The 20762-nt window shown below is 45.2% G+C and overlaps 1 protein-coding gene across 2 annotated transcripts in view; it reads left to right on the forward strand.

The window, feature by feature from the left end:
• The window catches only part of MAP4K5 (mitogen-activated protein kinase kinase kinase kinase 5), a 525125-nt gene that overhangs the window by 438799 nt on the left and 65564 nt on the right, over nt 1-20762 (forward strand). For both annotated transcript variants that reach the window (XM_085626992.1, XM_085626993.1), the window contains one exon: nt 11005-11073. In XM_085626992.1, coding sequence (XP_085483118.1) covers nt 11005-11073 — 69 coding nt within the window. The remainder of the gene's footprint in view (nt 1-11004; nt 11074-20762) is intronic.

Consider the following 20762-nt stretch of genomic DNA (forward strand, 5'->3'; position numbering starts at 1 on the left):
ACCCACGCGAGGCCTGTGGGAGGAAGAGTGTCAATTTTCTACAGGACTGGAAGGCTACTGCTTCGGACCAATTTGTCCTACAATTTGTAGAAAAGGGTGACTCCCTCCCCTTTCTACACGTTCCACCTACCATCCTGCCCCCCATTCTCCTCTCTCCCTGCCTGACCATCCTGCAACAGGAGGTGGCAGCTTTCCTTCTTAAAGAAGCAGTGCAGCTTGCTCTTAAGAAGGAAAACAAACCAAGGTTGTTATGCACATTATTTCCTGGTGCCCAGGAAGGAGACAGCAGTCTCTGCCCTATCCTGGATCTTAGGAATCTGACCTTTTTCCTCAAGAAGAAAAAGTTCAAGATGCAGACCCTAGCTCAGGTTCTGCTGGCTTTGGAGCGTGGGGACTGGATGATGTTCCTAGAGTTGCAAGATGTGTACTTTCACATTACTGTCTTTAAGTCTCATTGGAAGCGCCAACAATTTTTGGTAGGCTCTATTCACTACCAATTTGCGGTACTACCCTTTGGACTGACATAGGCACCTTGAGTCTTCACTAAAGGGATGGCAGTGGTGGTGGTCCATCTCAGAGGTTCAGGCATCTCCATCTTTTCATACTTAGACGAATGGCTCCTCGAAGCTAATTCGCCAGAGTTGGTGTTGTGCCATCTGAAGTCGACGAAATCTCTGCTGTTCAACCTAGGCTTTTCGATCAACGAGCCCAAATCTTAAGTATGTCCTCCTCATAGAGTCATAGGGTCATTCCTTGGCACCAATCATCTGCTCGTCTTTCCACCTTCACAGAGTCTTAGGCCTCCTGGATATGAGTCTCTTCTTCCAACCATCATGACAATTCTAGTCTTGAGGGTCCTGCGGTTCCTAGGTCAGCTAGCTTCCTACATTCTCCTAGTCACGCACATACATTGGCACATTCGGGCTCTGCAGTGGTGCCTCCGCAGGCAGTGGCTAGACTACGGGGGAGATCTAGCGGACTCCATCAAGATCTCCCCCAGCACTGCGGTGGAAGTGGCTTGGTGGGAGAAAGAGGAGAACCTGACATATGAGACAGCCTTCACTTCTCTGCCAGCTGAGGCTACAGTAGTGACTGATGCCTCCACCCCAGGGTGGGTTGCTCATCTGGAGGAGCTGAAGATCGGGGCCTCTAGTCTCCAGAAGAGCAGGTGCTTCTTATCAACCTGCTGGAATTGCAGGCAATTCGGCTGGCACTCAAGGATATCCTCCCCTCTATTGTTTGCCAGTCCATCCTGATCTTGACTGACAACATGACCGAGGTGTGGTATGTCAACAAGCAAGGGGAAGTAGGGTTTCATCTCCTTTGTCTGGAAGTGTTGAGACTGTGGTCTTGGGCACACTACCAAGGGATCTGGCTTACTGACATTCACCTAGCGAGGTCTCTGATTGGCAGCGCCGGCAGTCTGAGATGGCATCATTTTGCCGATCACAAGTGGCGTCTTTTACCGGAGGTAGTCCAGAACATCTTCACCCAGTGAGGCACTCCTCAGGTGGACTTTGATTCCTCAGAAAATGCTTACTGCCTGCAGTTTTACACCTTCCAGTATCCGTTAAGGGGAGCTTTTGGGGCGCGTTTCAGTTGAAGTAGAACTTTCAGCTGCTCTATGGGTTTCCCCTACACCCTTGATTCCTCGAATTTCGAGGAAGATTTCGCCAAGAACAGGCCCAAGTCATTCTCATTGCCCCGGATTGTATGAGAAGGGGGTGGTGTGTAGATCTCTGGCTCTTCTCCACGTGTCCTCTGCTCCGCCTGCCATTGAGGCTGGATCTTTCCTCCCAGTCGGGGGGGAATGAATCTGAACCCTAATCTCTGAAACCTCCACCTACATGCTTGGAGATTGAGTGGGGGCAACTGAGCTCCTTTAGGCTGCCACAGGAGGTAGTAGACATCATCTTTTCATGCTGTGCCCCTCCACTAAGACAGTCAATTATGGCAGATGATGCAACTTTGTTGCCTGGTATAGGTGCAGTGGTGTGAATCCTTTGCAGGCCAAGCTATCTCATGTGATTTGAGCTTTCCCTGGCTCAGAGGGGAAGTGCCATTGGTACTGTGAAGGGTTATTTAGCCGCCTTGTCTGCCTGATCAGCCATCCCTGTTTAAGTACCCAGTGAACATGTGTTTTCTCATGGGCTTGACTAACCTTTTTCATCCCACTCCCTTGTTATCTGTCAAAAGTGTAATTTTGGTTGCAATAACTTCTCCTAGGAGGGTCCACGAGTTACAAGCCCTTAGCTGTCCTCCTTTCTCAACATTTCTCTCGGAAACGTTTGAGAAGGAAAGCAACAATGATTCATAACACAAAGTGGTCACTCCCTTTAGTCTTGCTCAGTCCATCATCACTGCACACTTTTTACCCTTCACCTCATCCCACAAAAGAGGGGGAGCAGTTGCATCAGTTAGATCCTAAGAGAGCGGGTATTTACTATATTGATTTCACTAAGGAACACAGATTGAATGATCAGCTCTTCATTGGCTAAAGTGGTGCCTAAAAGGGGAAAGTGGTTCAGAAGATGATGCTAATATGATGGATAATTTTGTGCATTACAACTTGCTATGCCTTGGTCAAGATAGAACCGCCTGAAGTGATCCGTGCTCATTCAACCAGAGCCAAATATACCACTTTTACTCTCGCCCAGGGGGTTCCCATTGTGGATATTTACAAGGCGGCAACCTGGGCCTGCCTTCACATATTTACTAAACACTGTTGTCTCAATTCCGAAGTGAGAAAGGATGGTAAATTCGCCCCGTGGATCCTACTGGACTTCCTGGTATGATCATCCATCAACACTCATCCTAGATGGGACGTTGCTGTGGAATCTGGAGGTAGAAGTAGCCATCAGGATTAAATGTTACTTAACTGCGGTAACAATCTTTCTTGTGGATACTCTGTCTCCCTGCAGTTTCCTGTCCGTCCCACCCACCTCCAGTAGCGGCTGGTATTTTCTGCGAGTTGCGGGGCAGGCGGCGTGGTGTTGAGGTGGGCATAGGGGTTGCGAAGGGAGTGGGGGGGATAAAAAATATTCCGGCCAATCCTGAAGCTGCTTGTCCTGGAGCGCTCTCGATTAGCGCTCAAGGACAGACTGCCTTCTCTCTCCAACCCCTCAAGGTAGCTGGGGTTGGAAAGAGCTTCACTGCACATGACAGTTTGGCCGGCCTGAAACGGCCAGCCAATCAGTCATGTGCAGTGAAGGGAGAGCACACACCACTCTCCTCAGTGTTGTCACTCACCAGGCCCCGCCCCCCAGACGACCGTAAATGCGAAATTCAAATTAGTGTTGTATTTTTCCTTTCCTGACGTTTTTTTGGGGTGGTGTGGGGGGGCGATGCTCTTCCGCCATAGCACAGAAGCTGCCTCTGCCCACCTCCCCATTTGATGGATGATTTCTACACATCAATTAATAAGATTCCCTTGTGCATTCTTTTGGGACTGTGAAAAAAAGTTTCTGATGTCATTCTAAACTTTTGCCTCAAAGGCTTGGAAAAAAACAGAGGGTGCTATCCAAATCCAGCGCCTTCCACTTGTGACCTCGAAGCTTTGCAGTTTCTTGATCCAGTCTGACGCCTGGAGTTGTTCTACAGGTGTGGAAACTGCAGGTAGAGTATCCACCAGAAAGATGTTTACAGCAGGTGTGAGAAGTTGGCCTGGCATATGCTGGTCACTAGTTATAGTGGCCACCTTGCACCAGTCCAATTCGACTCTTATGGTAGATAGGTTTAAGACAACCTTTTAAAGAAAGCTATCCTAGTGGTAGCTGTGGAGAGCAGCCTTCAGGCTAAGTCTCAGAGGAATGTAAAGCAGCTTGTTTTACCTTATAATCTCATGAATTACCAAATGAAAGACACCACACAGGTATATATATCAAATATATATGTATTTATTATTAGACACACTCTACTAATCTCTTTATGAGATTAGAAGTCAGGAATATATGCAAATATCAATATTTCACAATAAGTTAAGCACAAATATGGCTGCGGCCCTAGGGGCGTACCAGACCATATACTAAAAAAGAGGTTTAGGAAAGTCGACTTGCAAGGGGACAAGGCCTAGGGCCTGTAGAATCGCTGGGGCCTCACTAATCCACCCAAGGCAGGTACGTAAAGGACCCTCGGGAAACGCGTGCAGTGTGAGAACACAGCCGCGGGTTCCCTATTGATTTCAATAGAGCAAGTCGTGGTTGGAATTTTAAAGTTTTAGGGTACTTCTAGAGAGTCTACAAGGAAGCCACTTACAAGGTAAGTAGTTCGAGGGCCAACACCTACAGGAGCACCGGAGTGCACGAGTTACCTCACCCAGGGAAGCCGTGTGCATAGGTGTCTTTTGGTGTTGGGTCGCGTCGTCGTTTTAAATGGAAGCCAAAGAAGTTTTGTTGTTTGTGAAGACTGGAGAAGTGTCCGGTGGAATCCAATGCTGGATTCAAGATGAAGAAGACCTGAAAGCAGAAGGGACAGTGTTCACAGTCACTTGCCAGTGACCCGGGCCAGGAAGATGGATGCCCACGGAAGTCGGTGATTTCAGGTGATCAAGGGTGTTTTGACTCTTCAGCCACGAGGTCCAGGAGGCATCGACGACGACCAGGAGCCGGATTCGGAGTGTCCCACGAAGTTTGCAGCTTACTGAGGTGTCGGCAACCGGATTGGAGCCAACAAGCCTTGGCAACAGCAAGTCTCGTGGAATGTGAAGAAAGTCAGCGGTGCAGACCAGCAAGGTCTGAGGAACTCACCCAGCGAGGGTAAGTCAGGGCAGGCCTGGAGCAACCAGGGGAGCTATTTGGTTCGATGAGAAAGTCTTCAGGGGACCCACAAGCCAGCCGGCAAGGGATTGCGAAGACTCCTCGTGAGGATTCGCTTCACAGGAGCCCACAGTCACTCGGGACGAAGTAGGCCTCTGATTTTCGAGGGAAATCCTGCTGGAGGCTTTTACCACACTTGGTCCAATGCACAAGTTTGTAGAACGTCGTGAAGGGGTTGCACTCGACAATAGTGCACGGTACCGCTGTTCCTCGTCACTCGTGAGGTCCACTCGCCTCAGCTCTGCTGGGGACTCACAATGGCCGTCGAGAAGTCAGGAAATCCCCTTCCGGGGCTGCAGGGACTTTGGACTCCAGCGGGAAAGTTTGCGACCGTTGATTCAAGTTTTTGGTGCCTGGCAAGCAGGGGAGCCACTCCTTGACTCCAAGGGAGATTCTTCAGTCTACCAAAGGTAGTGGAACGTCGAAGGGCCAGGATTCTTCTTGGATATTTCAGGGATATTTAACTTGCAATGGCAAGGGTTCCATAACTTATACTAAAGGAAAGGGAGGGACTAGCTCTATTACCACTCCTCTGGGAGGGTCAGGGGAGTGGGTGGTTACACCCACTTCCCTTTGTCCAGTTCCGCGCCAGAGCAGGGGCAGGTAGCCCCTGAACCGGTTTTTAGCTGGCATATGCACAGAGGAGCCTACTGCTCCCCCAGTTCAGGACTACAAAGCACTCTAGGAGTGCACCCACCCAGCCCCAATACACTAAATCCTGTCTGGAATGTGGTTACACCTCCCTGTGACAGGATGCCTATTGTTGGGCCTCCTCCACTGCGAGTTTCAGTCAGCAGCAGGAGGGCAGCTCAGTGTCTGTGCTGGTGGCATCCATTTTGTGATGCCAGGGCTCTTTCAGATTTCTACCGTGTTTCCACAGTAGGTACATGTCTTCCCCTCTAGAAGGGTGGGATCATACTCCCACACCAGTTACTGGTGTGGGGGTATGATTTCAAGTTGTTTGACACCAAACACGACATGTTTTGATGCAGTCATTCCAAAGTTAGCATTTACCGCTAGATTATAATGCACTTAAGAGTATATGGTTTAACCGCATCCACAAACAGCCACAGAGAATAGACTCTGCCACCTGCAGAGGTGCCCTGCTCATGCAGAGGCACCCCCTCACATTGTAAACCAAGCACCCTGCCCTCAGCATTGCTAGGGCCTGCCTTAGGGGTGACTGATAGGTTTATAGGTGTGTGTATGGTGAGATATAGGAACCTATACCTCAGTGAGGAGTGCTAACGCTACCACACACAGGCTGCAGTAGCAGGCCTGTGGTGTCAGATTTATTCTGCTTCCCAGGGGTGGCATAATACATGCTTCACCCCCTGGTAGGCCTGTGAAGTACCTATGCCCTTGGTACCTAAGGTACCATATACTAGGGGCTCATAAGGTACCACAGTATCCAATCACTAGTGCATTTAATATGCACTCCAAGTTGTTTAGAGAGACTGGGGACCTGATTAGCAGGGACCCAGCCAGACTAGAGCCAGAAACCAGTGTTAACATCAGAAAAAAGTGGGGGCAACATAAGTGCAGATCCTACTCTCCTACAGCAGGTAAGTAATTTTTTCATCTAACTTTCCAATATGATTTCGCTTGTAGCATTTTAAATGTTAGCCTTGTTGTCTGTTGAAAACCCTCCTTGAACCCCCTGAGTATCTCAAAACACTTATTTATGCTGAACAAATGACTACTCTTCATGAACTCTGTCCACTCAGGAGCACCCACGGATCCCTGTTCCCACCACATCTTCAACTTCGGGAGCAAGATTATCAGCAACAAACTCACTGCTATCTTCAAAGCACTCGTCACCATAGCCCTGCACCTCACAGACTGAATGTTGTTCTGAACCTGTAGGACTCCTATTTACTCGATTCTGCCATAGCTCAGTGACATGGATGTTCACAAAGGTGAGGTCTTTGGCCGCAGCTAATTTTCACAGTTAAGGAGTACATGTATTCCCATACCTTGACTACAGGTCCCTGAATCACCATCTCTACAGGTAGTCTTACACCACCTAGAGGTGTAATTGCTGCTCTCTCTGTATTGGCCATCTTGGACACAGTGGTGCAAAAGTTCTTTTCAGCCCTGCCACAAGTCTGGGATATTCGAGCTATGATCCTGATGTTGTGGGCACAAGTCCATGTTACTGCCTGTATGGTTCTGCAGCTTCTTGGTCTTCTGGCCTTGTGCATCCTGCTAGCCTCATGCTGATTTGCACATGTTGGATCTGCATTGGCACCTGTGGCTGCAGTGGGCCCAACATTGAGCTTCGTCTCTCAGATGAGGCAGCCTTGAGCCTTCAGTGGTGAACGGCTGAGGTCAACCTGACGTGCATCAGACTGTTTTCCTTGCCCCAATCAGAGATTACAGTTGTGACTGATGAATTACGTCTGGACTGGGGATGTCACCTAGACTATATGCAGATCTTAGGCCTCTGTTTTCATTGAAGCAGCAGCACAACTTCAATCTTCTGGACCTGTGGTCAATTCACCTTGCCCTCAAGGAGCTTTTGCCTGCCATCTAGGGCAGCGGTGTCCAGATTCTGATGGGTAGCACAATAGCCATGTGGTACTGCAGCAAGCAGGCTGGTATGGGGTCTCATGCGCTCTCTCTGTAGCCTGTCTGGCTTTGGTGGTGGCTTGTCCCTCATGGGATTTCCTTGATGAGCAGCCACCTTGTGGGCTCTGCCAACATCCTAACTGAAGAACTCTGCTGGCATAATCTTGCCAACCAAAGGTGGCACAGAGCATCTTTGCGTGTCAGTGGTAAATCTGCTTGTACCTCTTGGAACACCTTGGTGTTTTTTCTCTGAGACTCATTCAGCCTTCCCAAGGGCTCATGCCTCCTGTACACATTCCCTATTCTGCCACTGTTTCCACAGGTCTTGAGCAAGGACAGGTCAGATCATGTGCGGCTCATCATGAAAGCCCCAGACTAAGGTCTCGTTTTCTGACCTGCTGAACCTGAGCCTATGCCCTTCACTTCACCTGCCTTTTCAGGAGGATCTGCAATCCCAACAATAAGACAGGGTTCTGATGGATAACATCTACCTGTGGATTCCTCACCTTTTGATTACCCTTGCGCCAGCATTCCACCGAAACTTTTTTCACAGCACTTCCACTTCGATGAGGATGTCACAATAGCACGGCTCTGCTCGCGACGCCGTATGACATAATCGGAAACATAAGAAGACCTCGTAGGCGTGCTGACGTCTGTTCCCTTTTTTCCGCGCCGTCGACACGTAAAGGTTTATTCTAGGACTCTCCATTTCTCTGTAGGATTTACTTTGTTATAGTCGATCTGTGGTTGTAGCAGTGGGATGGCCACACAGAAAAAGTCAGAGTTCAAACCTTGTACTTGTAGGGAATGTGGGTGTCATATGTCCATCACAGTGCCCCACAAAGATTGCCTTTGGTATCTGTCATCGGGTCACGACATCGATGGATGTTCATCTTGTAGAAGGAAGAATCTGAAGGCTTTTAAGGAGAGGGAGGCAAAGTTGTTTATGGCCTGGGCAAAGAAGGAAGAGAGGGCATAAGAGGACAAAGTCGAAGACGAAGTCGCCGACTCTGCACACCTTGAGGTCATCCAAAAAACACAAGAAGAAGCAGCGGAATGAGTCCAGGCGTCGTTCTTCGAAGTCATCGAGGTCAGCTTCTCCAGTCCAGCGGCATCACAGAAAAGATAACATCTCGCCTTCGCCTTCTCCTTCTCTACAGGTGAGTCCGGTACATTCTCCGACGCCGTGAGGTTCGCTGCTGCCAAGGGAGGCGTCTCCTGTTTCTCCGGCTTTGCCTATTCCAGCTCTGGTGTTTCCGGTGCCACTGTCAGAACCCGCCTCATGGCCACGGACTCAGCCAGGCCAGGCGGCTCCGGATCCATACCCACCTTTTCTGGGTCCAAGTGCGGATCCATAGCGTTTTTTAAATGAGATGTTTGCCAAAGCGGCTAACCCATCCGGTGCGCCAGCTTGCCCCGTGGGACTGCTCTCCTTTAATTTGGGCATTCTCCAGCATTATGCACAGGCACCGTTTGTGACTTTCATGCCGATGACTCAAGCATGGCCTCTCCCAAAGCCAGGGTTCTCGACGCTGATGTTGGACTTTGAAGCTCTTCCTGTCAAGATTCAGTTATTAGGTTTAGCATTGTTTTTTTTGTTGTTTTTTTTTAACTTAGACAGAGTATCCGTTAACTACCTCTCCCATCCCTTCTTCTCTTTAGGTCTGTTCTAGCCTTCTGTTCCAATGTTTGACACTGGTGGCTCAGTTTCCTGTGTTTTTGTTTCATCTGACGAGTAGTCATAAGGATCTGTGATAACCACTGGTTGTTAGATCCCTTTGTATAAAATCTTTAATATTAAATTGCTTACAAATGAAAGCGAAATGTAAGTTGAACCCGAGTTCATTTGGCTTCTCTGGCCAAATGTTTCCTGTGGCAGTCTAGGAAGTTTCAGGGATGCAGCCACCAGTACACAAACCAATGTAGCAAAACCAACCACCATGCCAACAGCACTGTCCCCCCTACAGGGAGAAGGGGCAGATGAAAGTTTGAAGTAAAAAAAACTTGTAGTAATCTTCCTGCACCTCAAATCTAAATCCACGTTAAGACATTATCACAGCGCCCCAGTTGTGGCACAACATCCTTCCAACCAAATCAGAAGAAAATGACCTGTATCCTTGGGCTATACAAATGTGGAAGTCTGGATGCTGCCTTGCCTTTCTGAGAAGGACCTCTCCAACTCTGTCTGTGCCTGTACACCTTCCTACATCTCCCTCTGTACATATATTTTGATGAAGGGAACCATAGACAGCGGTGCCCATTTGAGATTGCCAAAGAGGTACTCCTTAACACGCAAGTAAGGGGGTGGCTAACATCCTCTGTTAGCCACCCCCACAGATTTCTGAATAAATATCTGAACAATTAAAAGATTAAAGATGATTTTGCTGCAGCAAATTCTCTAAGCCATGTCAGAGGAGGACTTGTTAGTATTCCTAACCTGCAGAATGCATAGTTTCATTTCCTAATAGGAGTGGATCGCAAGAACTTTTTGAGATGTGTCTTAAAGGATGCACGTTATCAGTTTCTAATTCTTTCAGCCTTTCTGCTTCTCCCTAACAGTTCACTTCTACCAAGGCCTTCATCCACTCTTTTCAATCCTTTCACGAAGAATAAGTGACTGTAATGTTAGCACACTCCTTCCTACTGAAGATCATTTTGAAATTTCATCTATCCTAACCAGTCATTAAGAGCCCCAGATGTATAAAGGGGACAAATAAGCTGAAAGCATTACTGGGACATAAAAGTATACAAATATGCTATACAAATGCACGTTACATATTTTGAAACAGTCAGTCCACCTCCTTCACATTCGATGCAAAAGTGTACAACATTTGGGGAGTCAAACATGCGTAGTAGTCCTAGACGCTGTCATACATAGATAAGACACACATCAGTCTGATATTTGGATACTTGTGCGTGTATACTCGTCACCTGATTCTAGTAATGAGACTCTGTTCTGCAAGGACGTTGTAGACATTCTTCCATCATTCGGATATTCCAGCTTGCTTATCTCTTATCTGTTTAATTTTAGCTATACACAGCAACATATTTATCCAGATCCAAAGTACCTCACCTTTCAAATCCACATTTGTGTTACATTTGGACTCTCAGATATGTGCAACTTTAATGTAATGTCATTTCAAATCATCAGATAGCTCTGTAGTGTATGTGCTGCAACATTTATTTACTGTGATTCTACTTTTCCCTTTAAACAAAATCATTGACATAAAATTGTTTTTAATATTAGGGTTCCAATCAACATTAATAAAATCTTTTAAAACGTCCAACATTAAAATGTGGTGAAAAACAGAACACACTGATTTGCTACTTTTTCGTATTCTTTGAAGTATCGTACTATTAAACAAATTGTACAGTGTATGAAAATTTGATAATGAATCCCAAAACATGAAAAAATCCAAATCCATGTTACTAATTGAAAATTCCTTAAGGTTTCATCAAAACCTTATGTATTGAATTTTCTACATTTTAGACCTCGCTTTTCAAAGCGGTTTACCTTTAAATTGTAATCATTTCTTTTTTTTAGTATATATTCTTGAATTCTCTCTCTGTATATTTCATTAGATTACCGGTATACTATTTCTAAATATTTGTTTTATAGGTGGTCATCAGCTGGAAGCTATCCATGTAACTCAGCTAGAAAGAGATACAGTTCTTGTCTGCTTGGACAGTAAGTGGTCTTATGGATTCTTTTCACGTATCGAACTGAGTTGATCAAATGATCAATGTGTAACACCCATTTTTGTTTTTGGTGGCAATTCTACAGGTTTATTGTGTTTTCACATATAACTGTCAGACATCCATCCTTTTAAACAGTGTTCTTATTCAGATAGGTGTAGAGACAAACTAGCTTCACAAAAGCAATTTGTGTGTGTTAGCTGACAAAATCCAACACTGTGACTCAACTAAGTTAGTAACTAGTAACTCTCTAGAATACTGAAATAATTCAAGCAAGAGTTCGTGTCATAAGCATGAATTGAAGGCTAGGATACCCATTTTGCGCTTGAGATCAGTGTTCTCCTGTTTTTTTCCCTCTAACAATGTCTCTCAGGAAAAAATTGAATAGCAGAAACACAATTCCTTTTCATACTTTATATCATGAAAAACCCACCATACTGTCTTTGTTTTTTATTTATCTTTTTGTGTTCTTTATTTCCTTTTTTACCAAAGTCTGTCTGTAGAGTGACAAACATTTGCATAAACTAGGTCGTGTGAATGTTTAACCATATGTTATAGTATGTGGGAGCTCACACAATATGGAATAGTCCCAGACGGCCTAATTCTATCCTCTTACTTAAGTTGGCCTGGCAGAACATCATAAAAACCTTTAAAAAAACAAAAAAATCTAAATAGCAAGTGGTTTGCATCGGCAAAACATCGGTAGATCTTGGAGTTATTTTCATAGCTCCGATATACAAGGATACAATAAGGATCTTTAGAATTTGATGGAGAAGGTGGTTTATTTCTTTCCTCTGAAGAAATCACTAAAAGGGCTGAAAATATTGGTTGATCAGATCAAAAATATGTCTCCTCTCTGATCTTTAGCGCTAATCCGGATGGTGGTAAAACTTCTTCCATCACCATTTGTTTGATGTAACCAAACTAGATCATTTTGGCTTTATGTTACTAAATTTAAATGAAAAGCACAGTCACAATTTATTGAATTGCCTTTTGACTGCAACATGTTTTGGATCTGAATTATGTTTTGGGTGTTATCACTTCAGATAGTTCAGTGTTTATGATGAGAAGGAAAAGCTATAGTATACAGATTGATAGAGTCCACTGCTCTGATACAGTCACAAAATCCACAAATACATATCTGCCCATTCTGCTGCGCGTAATTGCATGAAAGGGAGTAAAGGTGGTGATGCTACTGCACATCAATATGTTAATAGCATGTTGACAGTGGGGGCCAGTCAATCCAACTGGTTATTGTCCCTTACCCTCCGCATCATGAACGTCAATAGCTAGCTTGATGTACTAGGGAAAAATAGAACTTTACAAGTTATGGGTGCTTTTCTTTGGTATCATTTCTTTTCTGAAATTATTGCCAAGTAACTAATAGAGGTTGACCCGTAAAAGTTGAAGGAATCAACCAAAATGCACAGCAGGGCATTTGCATCATGGTGGGGATTCTAAAAAGCAGGCAGTGTGGTTACAACCTACATTGCTGCCTACCCAAGTTCCTAGGTCATTCAAGTGATCCTGGGCAAGTCAGAGACCGACATGTTCCAAACAGATCATATACCAGGGAACCCCAGCAATAATAATGTGTTGGTATTTCTGAGTCCAGCATTATTGGTCTGGTGCCTATATGCCCACACATTACACTCTAATGGATAATGACTGTGGTTGTATTGGCCAATCTGTCAGGCTTATTATTTCACATGTAAAACATTTTAAACAAGTTGAATATGTTCACTCAAATTTGGAAACTGTCACATTGTCGTTCAACCTGCAGTTCCATTATATAAGAACAGGTATTGCTGTGCTTTTGCCTTTTCCTACTAACTAATTTGGAGGTTTTGATCAAGGGTTGATAGTAGTGTTCAGTGTTGTCAACCAAGTAGACAAGCTGACAATGCTTCTGGAGGCGCGGTGCAATAATATTTTCTAATGGCTACTATTCCTTTGGTAGATTTTTTATATTTGGTATGTACAAACTGGTACCCCAGAACTTACTTTAGCATGCATTGATAGCACATGAAGGTGCAATGTATGGGTGGACTAAAGAGACAACTGGAGAGGGACTTATCAGAGGCGGAGGATAACCTGGCTGCATTGCAGGGAATAAAGCCCGGCGGGGGAGCCCATGGAGAGAGACTGTTACATGCCCAACGCAGGGTGGGAGAAATATGGGATAGGCTGGATTGCCTGGTTCGACGTGAGTAACGTCCACTGCTACACTGGGAGTGGGACAAATCAGGTCTGTTGGTATGACATCTCAAGCGTGAACACCCCTCCCCCTTCTCCCAATTATTCTTAAACTCCAGCAGGCGGATGGTAGCCATGTATCTGCACAGCATGGTATTATCATGCAGGCTCAACTGTCGTCGGTGTTTAGTGAAGAGGTGCGTCTTGCCCGGGATATATTGGAGGGTTTCTTGGATGACCGAACGCTCCCCAGCCTCACTGAAGGCCAATGCGAAGGCCTCGATGGAGAAATCCGACTGGAAGACCTGAAGGAAGTAGTGACCAACATGGCTCGCTACAAATCCCCTAGCTCTGACAGTCTGCCAGTGGGGTATTTTCAGTCTTAGGCAGATCTCCTACTCCCTCACCTACTGGACTCCCTGCAAAAAGCCAGATGCATGGGATCCCTACCACCATCAATGTGGCAGGCTCAAATTGTGATGCTTCTTAAACCAGATAAGGACCCATGTGTGCCAGGCTCTTATCGGCCCTTATCAATGCTGGGTGTCAACACCAAAATACTGGCCAAAGTATTAGCACTCCGTCTGAGCAGAGTGGTGACTCATCTGGTCCTCACAGACCAGTGTGGGTTCATGCCAGGTCATGGTACACACACAAACCTACGTCGACTGTCTTATGTCCTACACGCTAAGGAGGCTATGGACATCAGCACTGTCGTCCTAGCCCTAGACATCGAAAAGGCTTTCGATAGTCTAAGATGGGACTACCTGTGGGTGGTGCTGACACAATTGGGGCTCGGACAAAATTAATTTCCTGGGTATGTCTCTTTTACAGTAAGCCAACTGCTAGGGTCTGAAATGGCGGTGTGATTTCTGACCTTTTTCCCATTCAGCGTGGCACGAGACAGGGTTGCCCCACTGCCCCCACTTCTATTCACCCTGGCGATAAAATCACCTGCCATCCGATTGTGATAGGACATGGCTCACTGGGGTGTCTCCGTGAGTGGCCGAGTTCACGTCGTATTCCTATACACAGATGTTGCCCTGTTCTATATAACCCACCTAGAGAGGGCGTTATCGGTTCTTCTGGACAACTTAACGGGATTTAGTTCCCTTTCAGGGCTGAAGGTTAACAATTCAGAAATCAGTTATGTTTCCTCTTGCAGCATTGGTTGGCTGGTTGGCAAGGAGGTAGCAGATCTCTCCACAACGGTGTTTAGATGGGAATGCAATCATTTCTGGTGTGTAGGAATCCAAGTGGCACATTCCACCAACGCACAATATGCATTGAATATTGGAGCGACCCTTGCAGGTTTACAGTCCTCTATCAGCTTCTGGAATCGCCTCCCCCTCTCTATAATGGGTCATGTGGCATCGGCCTGGATGATACGTCTGCCACGTTGCCTATACGTTCTTCAAAACTCCTTCTGTACTATCTCCAGATCCACCTTTGAGTCCCTTACTAGTTTCTGTGTCTCTCTGGAATGGGCCAAGAAGCACAATAGAGTTAAGCTGGAGATCCTTAAGTTGGATACGGAGCTTGGGGGACTGGGCCTCACGGACCTGTCTCTTTATTATCTCGCGACCCTCCTTTAATGTGCGGCTTAATGGTGTGCGGAGGGTCACCATATATAGAAAAAGATCTCCCTGTGGAATGAGGATGGGAAAATAATCTCCCGGTATGTAAGACTGTATCCGTTCAAAAGACTACAGGGTTTAAGTCTTGTGGGGAATGTCGCAAACAAATGTATGTGACTGATCCCCAGTTGGTTTTCCTGTGGTGTCTGGGGTCGGACCACGACTCCAAGACCTGCAGCGACTGCACCTTGATGCAACCCAAGGCTGTTAAGAAGCGCGAGGCGAAGCTCTCCATCGCTAAGCATTGGAAGGCCTTGCATTGTTCAAATCCACAGAGAAGATCTGGCCCTGATCCCGAAGATGTTCTCGTGATAGATCTTAGTCGAGTTCCACATCTTTGAACAAGTCAAAAAAGAAGCAAAAGATTTCCTAGCGGTACCCAACCCACTCTGTCTACTGAGAGGGCGTTAAGGTGTCCTTGTGCATCCGGGACCCGCTCCTGGGGTTATTCTGCAAAGTTGGCTCTGGATCCTACCCTGCACCCGCCCACATTTCCTGGGCCTGGGGCCACCCCTCAACAAATCCTGTAGTTTCAGAATGTGTTGTAGTGCATTTTTGACACCACATCGGCTCCCTCTGCTGCGTCTGTGGGCCCCAAGGAGCCAAGGCACCTCCCATTTGGATTTCTGCTGGCAGGAACTCCCTCAGCACCAGTTGGGTACTTTATATCCGCTCCTGAGTCTGCCCTGACATCGCTAGCAACCCCTCTTCCTGCACCACGACCCACTCTGAAATGCGATCCTCCAGTGGTGACGTCATTAACGACGGGCAATCCCTAATGTTGTCTGACTTAAGGATGACATGACACCAACCTCTATCAAGGCCACGCACTATTCCGTTGATTACTCTATACAGTCTTTCTGACATTGTACAACTGAGGAGAATGCTTCATTTGCCATGCTGATGCGGCACTGCAGACGTTTTGGATCTAGAACTCCCCACCCAGGAAATCTTAACTTATGGTGTCTCAACCAGGTCAGACTAGTTCTGAGCCCCTACTTCACTTTATTGATGCCCCCAGTGACACTCTCTTGGGAAACTTGGCAAAGCCCTGTTTGAGTCCCCCGGTCATCCGCCAGCTTGCCTGTCATCATTGTCCTGCCCCTATGGATCCTGCTTTCTGGATCCAGCATGCCTCACCCGAGAGTTTGCTAGTGCAGGCTTCAGCCAGTAGGGTCAATCCAATTGCATTCCCCACCACGCCTCCTGATAGCGAACTCAAACAAATTCAAACATTTGAAAAGCAAGTTAACGTGTCTGCAAGTCTCGCATTACGGTCTGTGAATGCCAGTTGCCTTCTGTGCTGTTATACCCACGCCTTTTGAAACTGGTAGGGCTTATATTGGTGACGTGATTTGCAAGAGTAGGGAGCAGATACAATGCTTAAAGCGTTCTGAAGGGGTTCTCCCCAAGGAAATTTTTAAAAGAATAGAGCCAAATGGTACATTTTACAGTAGCACTCGAGAAAATAACCAGTAGAGTGATTTTTATCCCTCTATATCCTAATATATTCTGATCACCTCACTCTTCCTTTCTCATTGATTCCTTTTGCCCTTCTCCCCTCCCAGCATCTTTCCATTTCTCACAATGTTCTCTCTAACTCTTCCAATCGTTGTCACTTCACCCCCGATATCTTCTTACAGAAAGTGTGTATTTATCATAACTCTTCTACTCCCTAACATTTGTTTTCTCCCATTCTCTTTCAATCTCGTTATTCCTAATCCTCACGTGCATGGGGCTTGATGCCATGTATTGGTACAAGGAAAACACTGTGCAGCAAGATGTGCTGCTGCTTGCGGCACTGTCGAGAGGCCGTTAGACCTTTAGATGAGGCAGTTCCCACTATTCTGTTGAACCCAGAAATGCAGAGACTAAACACGCCCAGAGTAAGGTTTAAATTGTGGCCTTTTCAACTTCACGGACTTCAACCTCCAGCATCCCTGCTTAACTGTCTGTTACATCCACAGGCAACAAAAAGTAACAAAGGCAAGCTTGACCTCTCCATACACCCTGGCAGGACTATGAGATACATTCAGATTAAACGGTTTCTGGAAGAAGAGGCTAGACCGCTGCAAAAAGGGTCAGATCCTGCAAGGGAAACTGAGAACCACCTGTGTTTCACATCAAATATGGCTTCAAAACTGCTATATTGTTCTGACGACCTGAAAGTAAATATGTAATGTAAAAAAGGCTGTGGTTGGGATGAGCAGAGACTTCGTGCTCAAGAGAGCCGTTAAGAGGATTTCCTTTTACCCATTCCTACTTTGCCTTATACAAAGGAGACTTGTAATATGTGTAGGCATATTGGTAGGAACAGGGGCTGATTATTTAATACCTGTATTTTGGAGGTTTCTTGGTACAGTAAATTATCAGTTGTTGCCACCGCAGGGACTGCAGGTCCACTGTTGACTTTTTATTGTGCTGTTGAGTGCAGGTTTCTTGTGGCAGCACTCCTGTGTTTAATTGATGGGGGTGGTGAGTCTGTGGGATTGTAAAAAGTCTGCTGAACCCTTCTGAAAGAGAATTGTCCGGCACTGTCAAACCATTATGCAAAGACACTGAGGACAGTTGAACAGAAATTGCTTATTGAGCAGTGCTGTAATTCCTCGTGCCATTCATATCAAGTCCACAAAAAGCTGAGAAATGTCCCAGCTCCGGTCAAAAGCTGTCACACTACTATTTCTACATTTCAAAATGAACAGCCCAGTCCCAAGGCTCCTAGAATGAAGCCAGTGGATTGTGTTAGGACCAGGCTGCTGCGGCCAGATTCTTTGCAGCTCTTATCGAACAACAGCTAATGCAATTTGCACAAGTTAGAGGGTCAGGTGCTTCTGCATCATCCCAAATATAATTTCCTAAAAGGACTTTGCAAATATCTGAAAGGAAATTTATCAAGCTCATAATTCTTTATAAATGCAGATTACTTATACAAAAAGAATTTTCTTGCTGAGGCCTTTATTAGCAAAATAACATTTTCTGTGAGCCCTCGTTACGATTATCATTTTGAAAGGAAAGACACAACTTGCCTCAGATACTCACACTGAGTGTGTTTCCAACTCGCTTAGGACCGCTCCAGTTTGTAGTTTTTGGGTCTTTAGGGTGATTCAGTGGAAACAGTGTAAAATGTTGTGGCCGCAGACATGAGTTACCTACCAAACCGTAATCTCATCCACAGCTGCACAGTTCATAACATCAGAGTTTGGCCCATAGAAACTCTACAAACATTCACACCCCACAAGGTCCTCCGGCAGATCTTTGTATGAGCTAATAGGGTCTTGTGTAATTAGAGACGGAAAGCCACTCCTTCATGAGGACCTGTGATAAAGAAGTGCCTGTCTAACAGCAATATTCACACAATGTCAATGAACAAATACATGAAATGTTTAAAAAGAAACGTTTATCTAAACTTCAAGGTGAATGGTCAAATCACAAAAATACATTAGAATCATTTATTAACAGTTGTTAATCTGTATACAGGTAAAATCACAAAACGTCACAGTTTAGAGCAAATACATCACAAATTCAATACCTGGAGATAGGGTGTGAAGGAGAGAGAGAAAAATACCCATTGCAATTACAGTATGCAGTTTAGAATCATACAAACCAAAGATTCAGTTGTAGATTTAACAGGACCAGGACACGAGAAGTACCCAGTAGAACACCAGAGCACAGCTTGCGAAAGCTGGAGTCATCAACTCTTCAGCCAAAGGATTTAGGTCTGCTTGACTTTACCAGCCAGTAAAATGCAGAGGGTAATCAGAGTTCAGACTGACAGCATGTCAAGCTCCGATTTTGCAAGGAAAATAGCTGTGCATGTCCTTTTCCCACGAGGCAATTATACCTCCAAACGTTCCTAGTTCCTGCCCACAAAGTAACTTTTGCACAGTTTGCTTGATTTCTATTGGTCAAAATCCATGGCTCGACCGTGGTGTGATCGTTCTCTGTCGAAAATTGTCCAGAACCTATACGTAATATCTTCGTTCACTGTTTCTAAGAATGTGCGATATCATTTCTCTTCGGAAATAGGAAAATACACTTGTAACTTAACATGTCTGCTCCACACGCTCTCTTCCGAGCTTGCAACAAGGTTGTCACAATTTTATATCAACAGAGAGAATGTCCATTGTTCAAAAAGTAGGAAAGAAACTCCAACGATAATACTCGTAGCAATAATGCAACCAGTCAGCATTTTTAGTTTATTAATAGGAAATGATGAAGGACAAAATACATTTTTGAGACCTACGATGCAAAGCTAAATCACCATTTTGCAAACATTTAGAGAAATAGAAATGCATAGGAAATTAATATCAATACACCATTTCATTATGCTTATAAGCATAGTCTGTTTACAATTTCATTAATAATCAAACCAGCATTTTCTTTCAGATTTATGTGCTAGAAGAACATAAGCAGATATAATTTTACTTGAGTATCTTCAGAAACACATTTTGCTATAAAGTATCGACTTCATTATTACATTTCTCAACTATATTATTCGTCTTTGCACATTAGTAGTTTTTTTTCTCTTTGCCATGAACAACTTATTCTCAAACCAGTTTGGCAACCCGTCTGCATGCTTTTACGATTTAGTTTTAAACTTTCATGTGATTCACGATGCCACGACCCTTCTGCATGCTTTTACGATGCAGTTTTAAACTTTCACGTGTTTCACAAGACACTCTGTTAGTCATGTTTAAGTATCACACCCAATGAGCAGGAATTGCTTGAGCAAAAAACTCACTAAAATAATCGCGCTCCATCAAGGGTAACGTGACTGTGCACCATGTAAACCTTATTTGCTTATTCGGACATGGCTATAGCTGCTTCCTTATGCAGCAGCTTGATGGTGTATGTAGTGTGCCTCCATGGTGTTCATTGGTTTTGTTTTCATAGCAGGAGGAGTAGGCCAGTAATAACATTAAAATGCCTTTCACTCCCCTATTTTTCATTTGTCAGAGGCTAGGGTGGCTTAAGTTATACTATTCCCACCTCCAGCCTTTGACAAGAAGGAAGGAGTTAGACCCTCCACCCATTCCTACCTTATAAAAGACTGGGGGTGGTAACACCAAAGCTGACCCCATCCCACCTTGTGTGACATAATTGAAAGAGTGGCATGAAAGGCATGTCTCCAACAATGACCCCTTCCTAGTGAAACAGGCTGGTAAACCCCACGCCCTAAGGGATTTTAATATCCTTTGCATTTGGAGTTGCATGGCTGGTGCACTTCAGTAGGGATCGGAGGGCTGAGCAAGGTTCCATGCCTAGCTCTCCCTCCACATGTGCAGTGGGGCTGATTCGGCAGCAGTGACTGATTTCCCCAAGTGTAGACACTCAGGCTGGCCAGTTCAGCCTCAGAACTTTTAAATCCTATTTCAGGTTTTACCAAAATAAATTTTGAAATAGATCTTCAAATCAAGTTGGTATATTTCATCTAAATATTATGCTTTTGTGGCCAGTTCATTGTTCAAACTCTAGATTGTCCAATGCATAACCTCCATTTTCTCCTAGTAAACTATTTGACCAGAAACGTTGTAGAAATTCCCCAGCTCTGACATCAAAATAGGGAGCACCTTCAACTTTGTTGTCATCACCAACATGTCATCCACAAAAATCATTATTTTTCTTATAATCTGGGCCTTCTCCAGAAGGGTGTGTAGCACAGATTTTTCAAGAGCATCTGTGCGAAAGGTTCTATTTACAGAGCAAGAAAAAGGGATGTTAGCATGCCTCCCTGCTGAATAACTATATATTCTAAAAGGGGCAGACTGTTTAGAGATAGCACAGAGCTGAAGGGCTCCAATAGCGAGCAGTCATAAGTCTCATAACTTCAAGAGAACTGATAAGCCAT

Source organism: Triturus cristatus, chromosome 9 (genome assembly GCF_964204655.1).
Source record: "Triturus cristatus chromosome 9, aTriCri1.1, whole genome shotgun sequence".
NCBI classification, from domain to species: domain Eukaryota; kingdom Metazoa; phylum Chordata; class Amphibia; order Caudata; family Salamandridae; genus Triturus; species Triturus cristatus.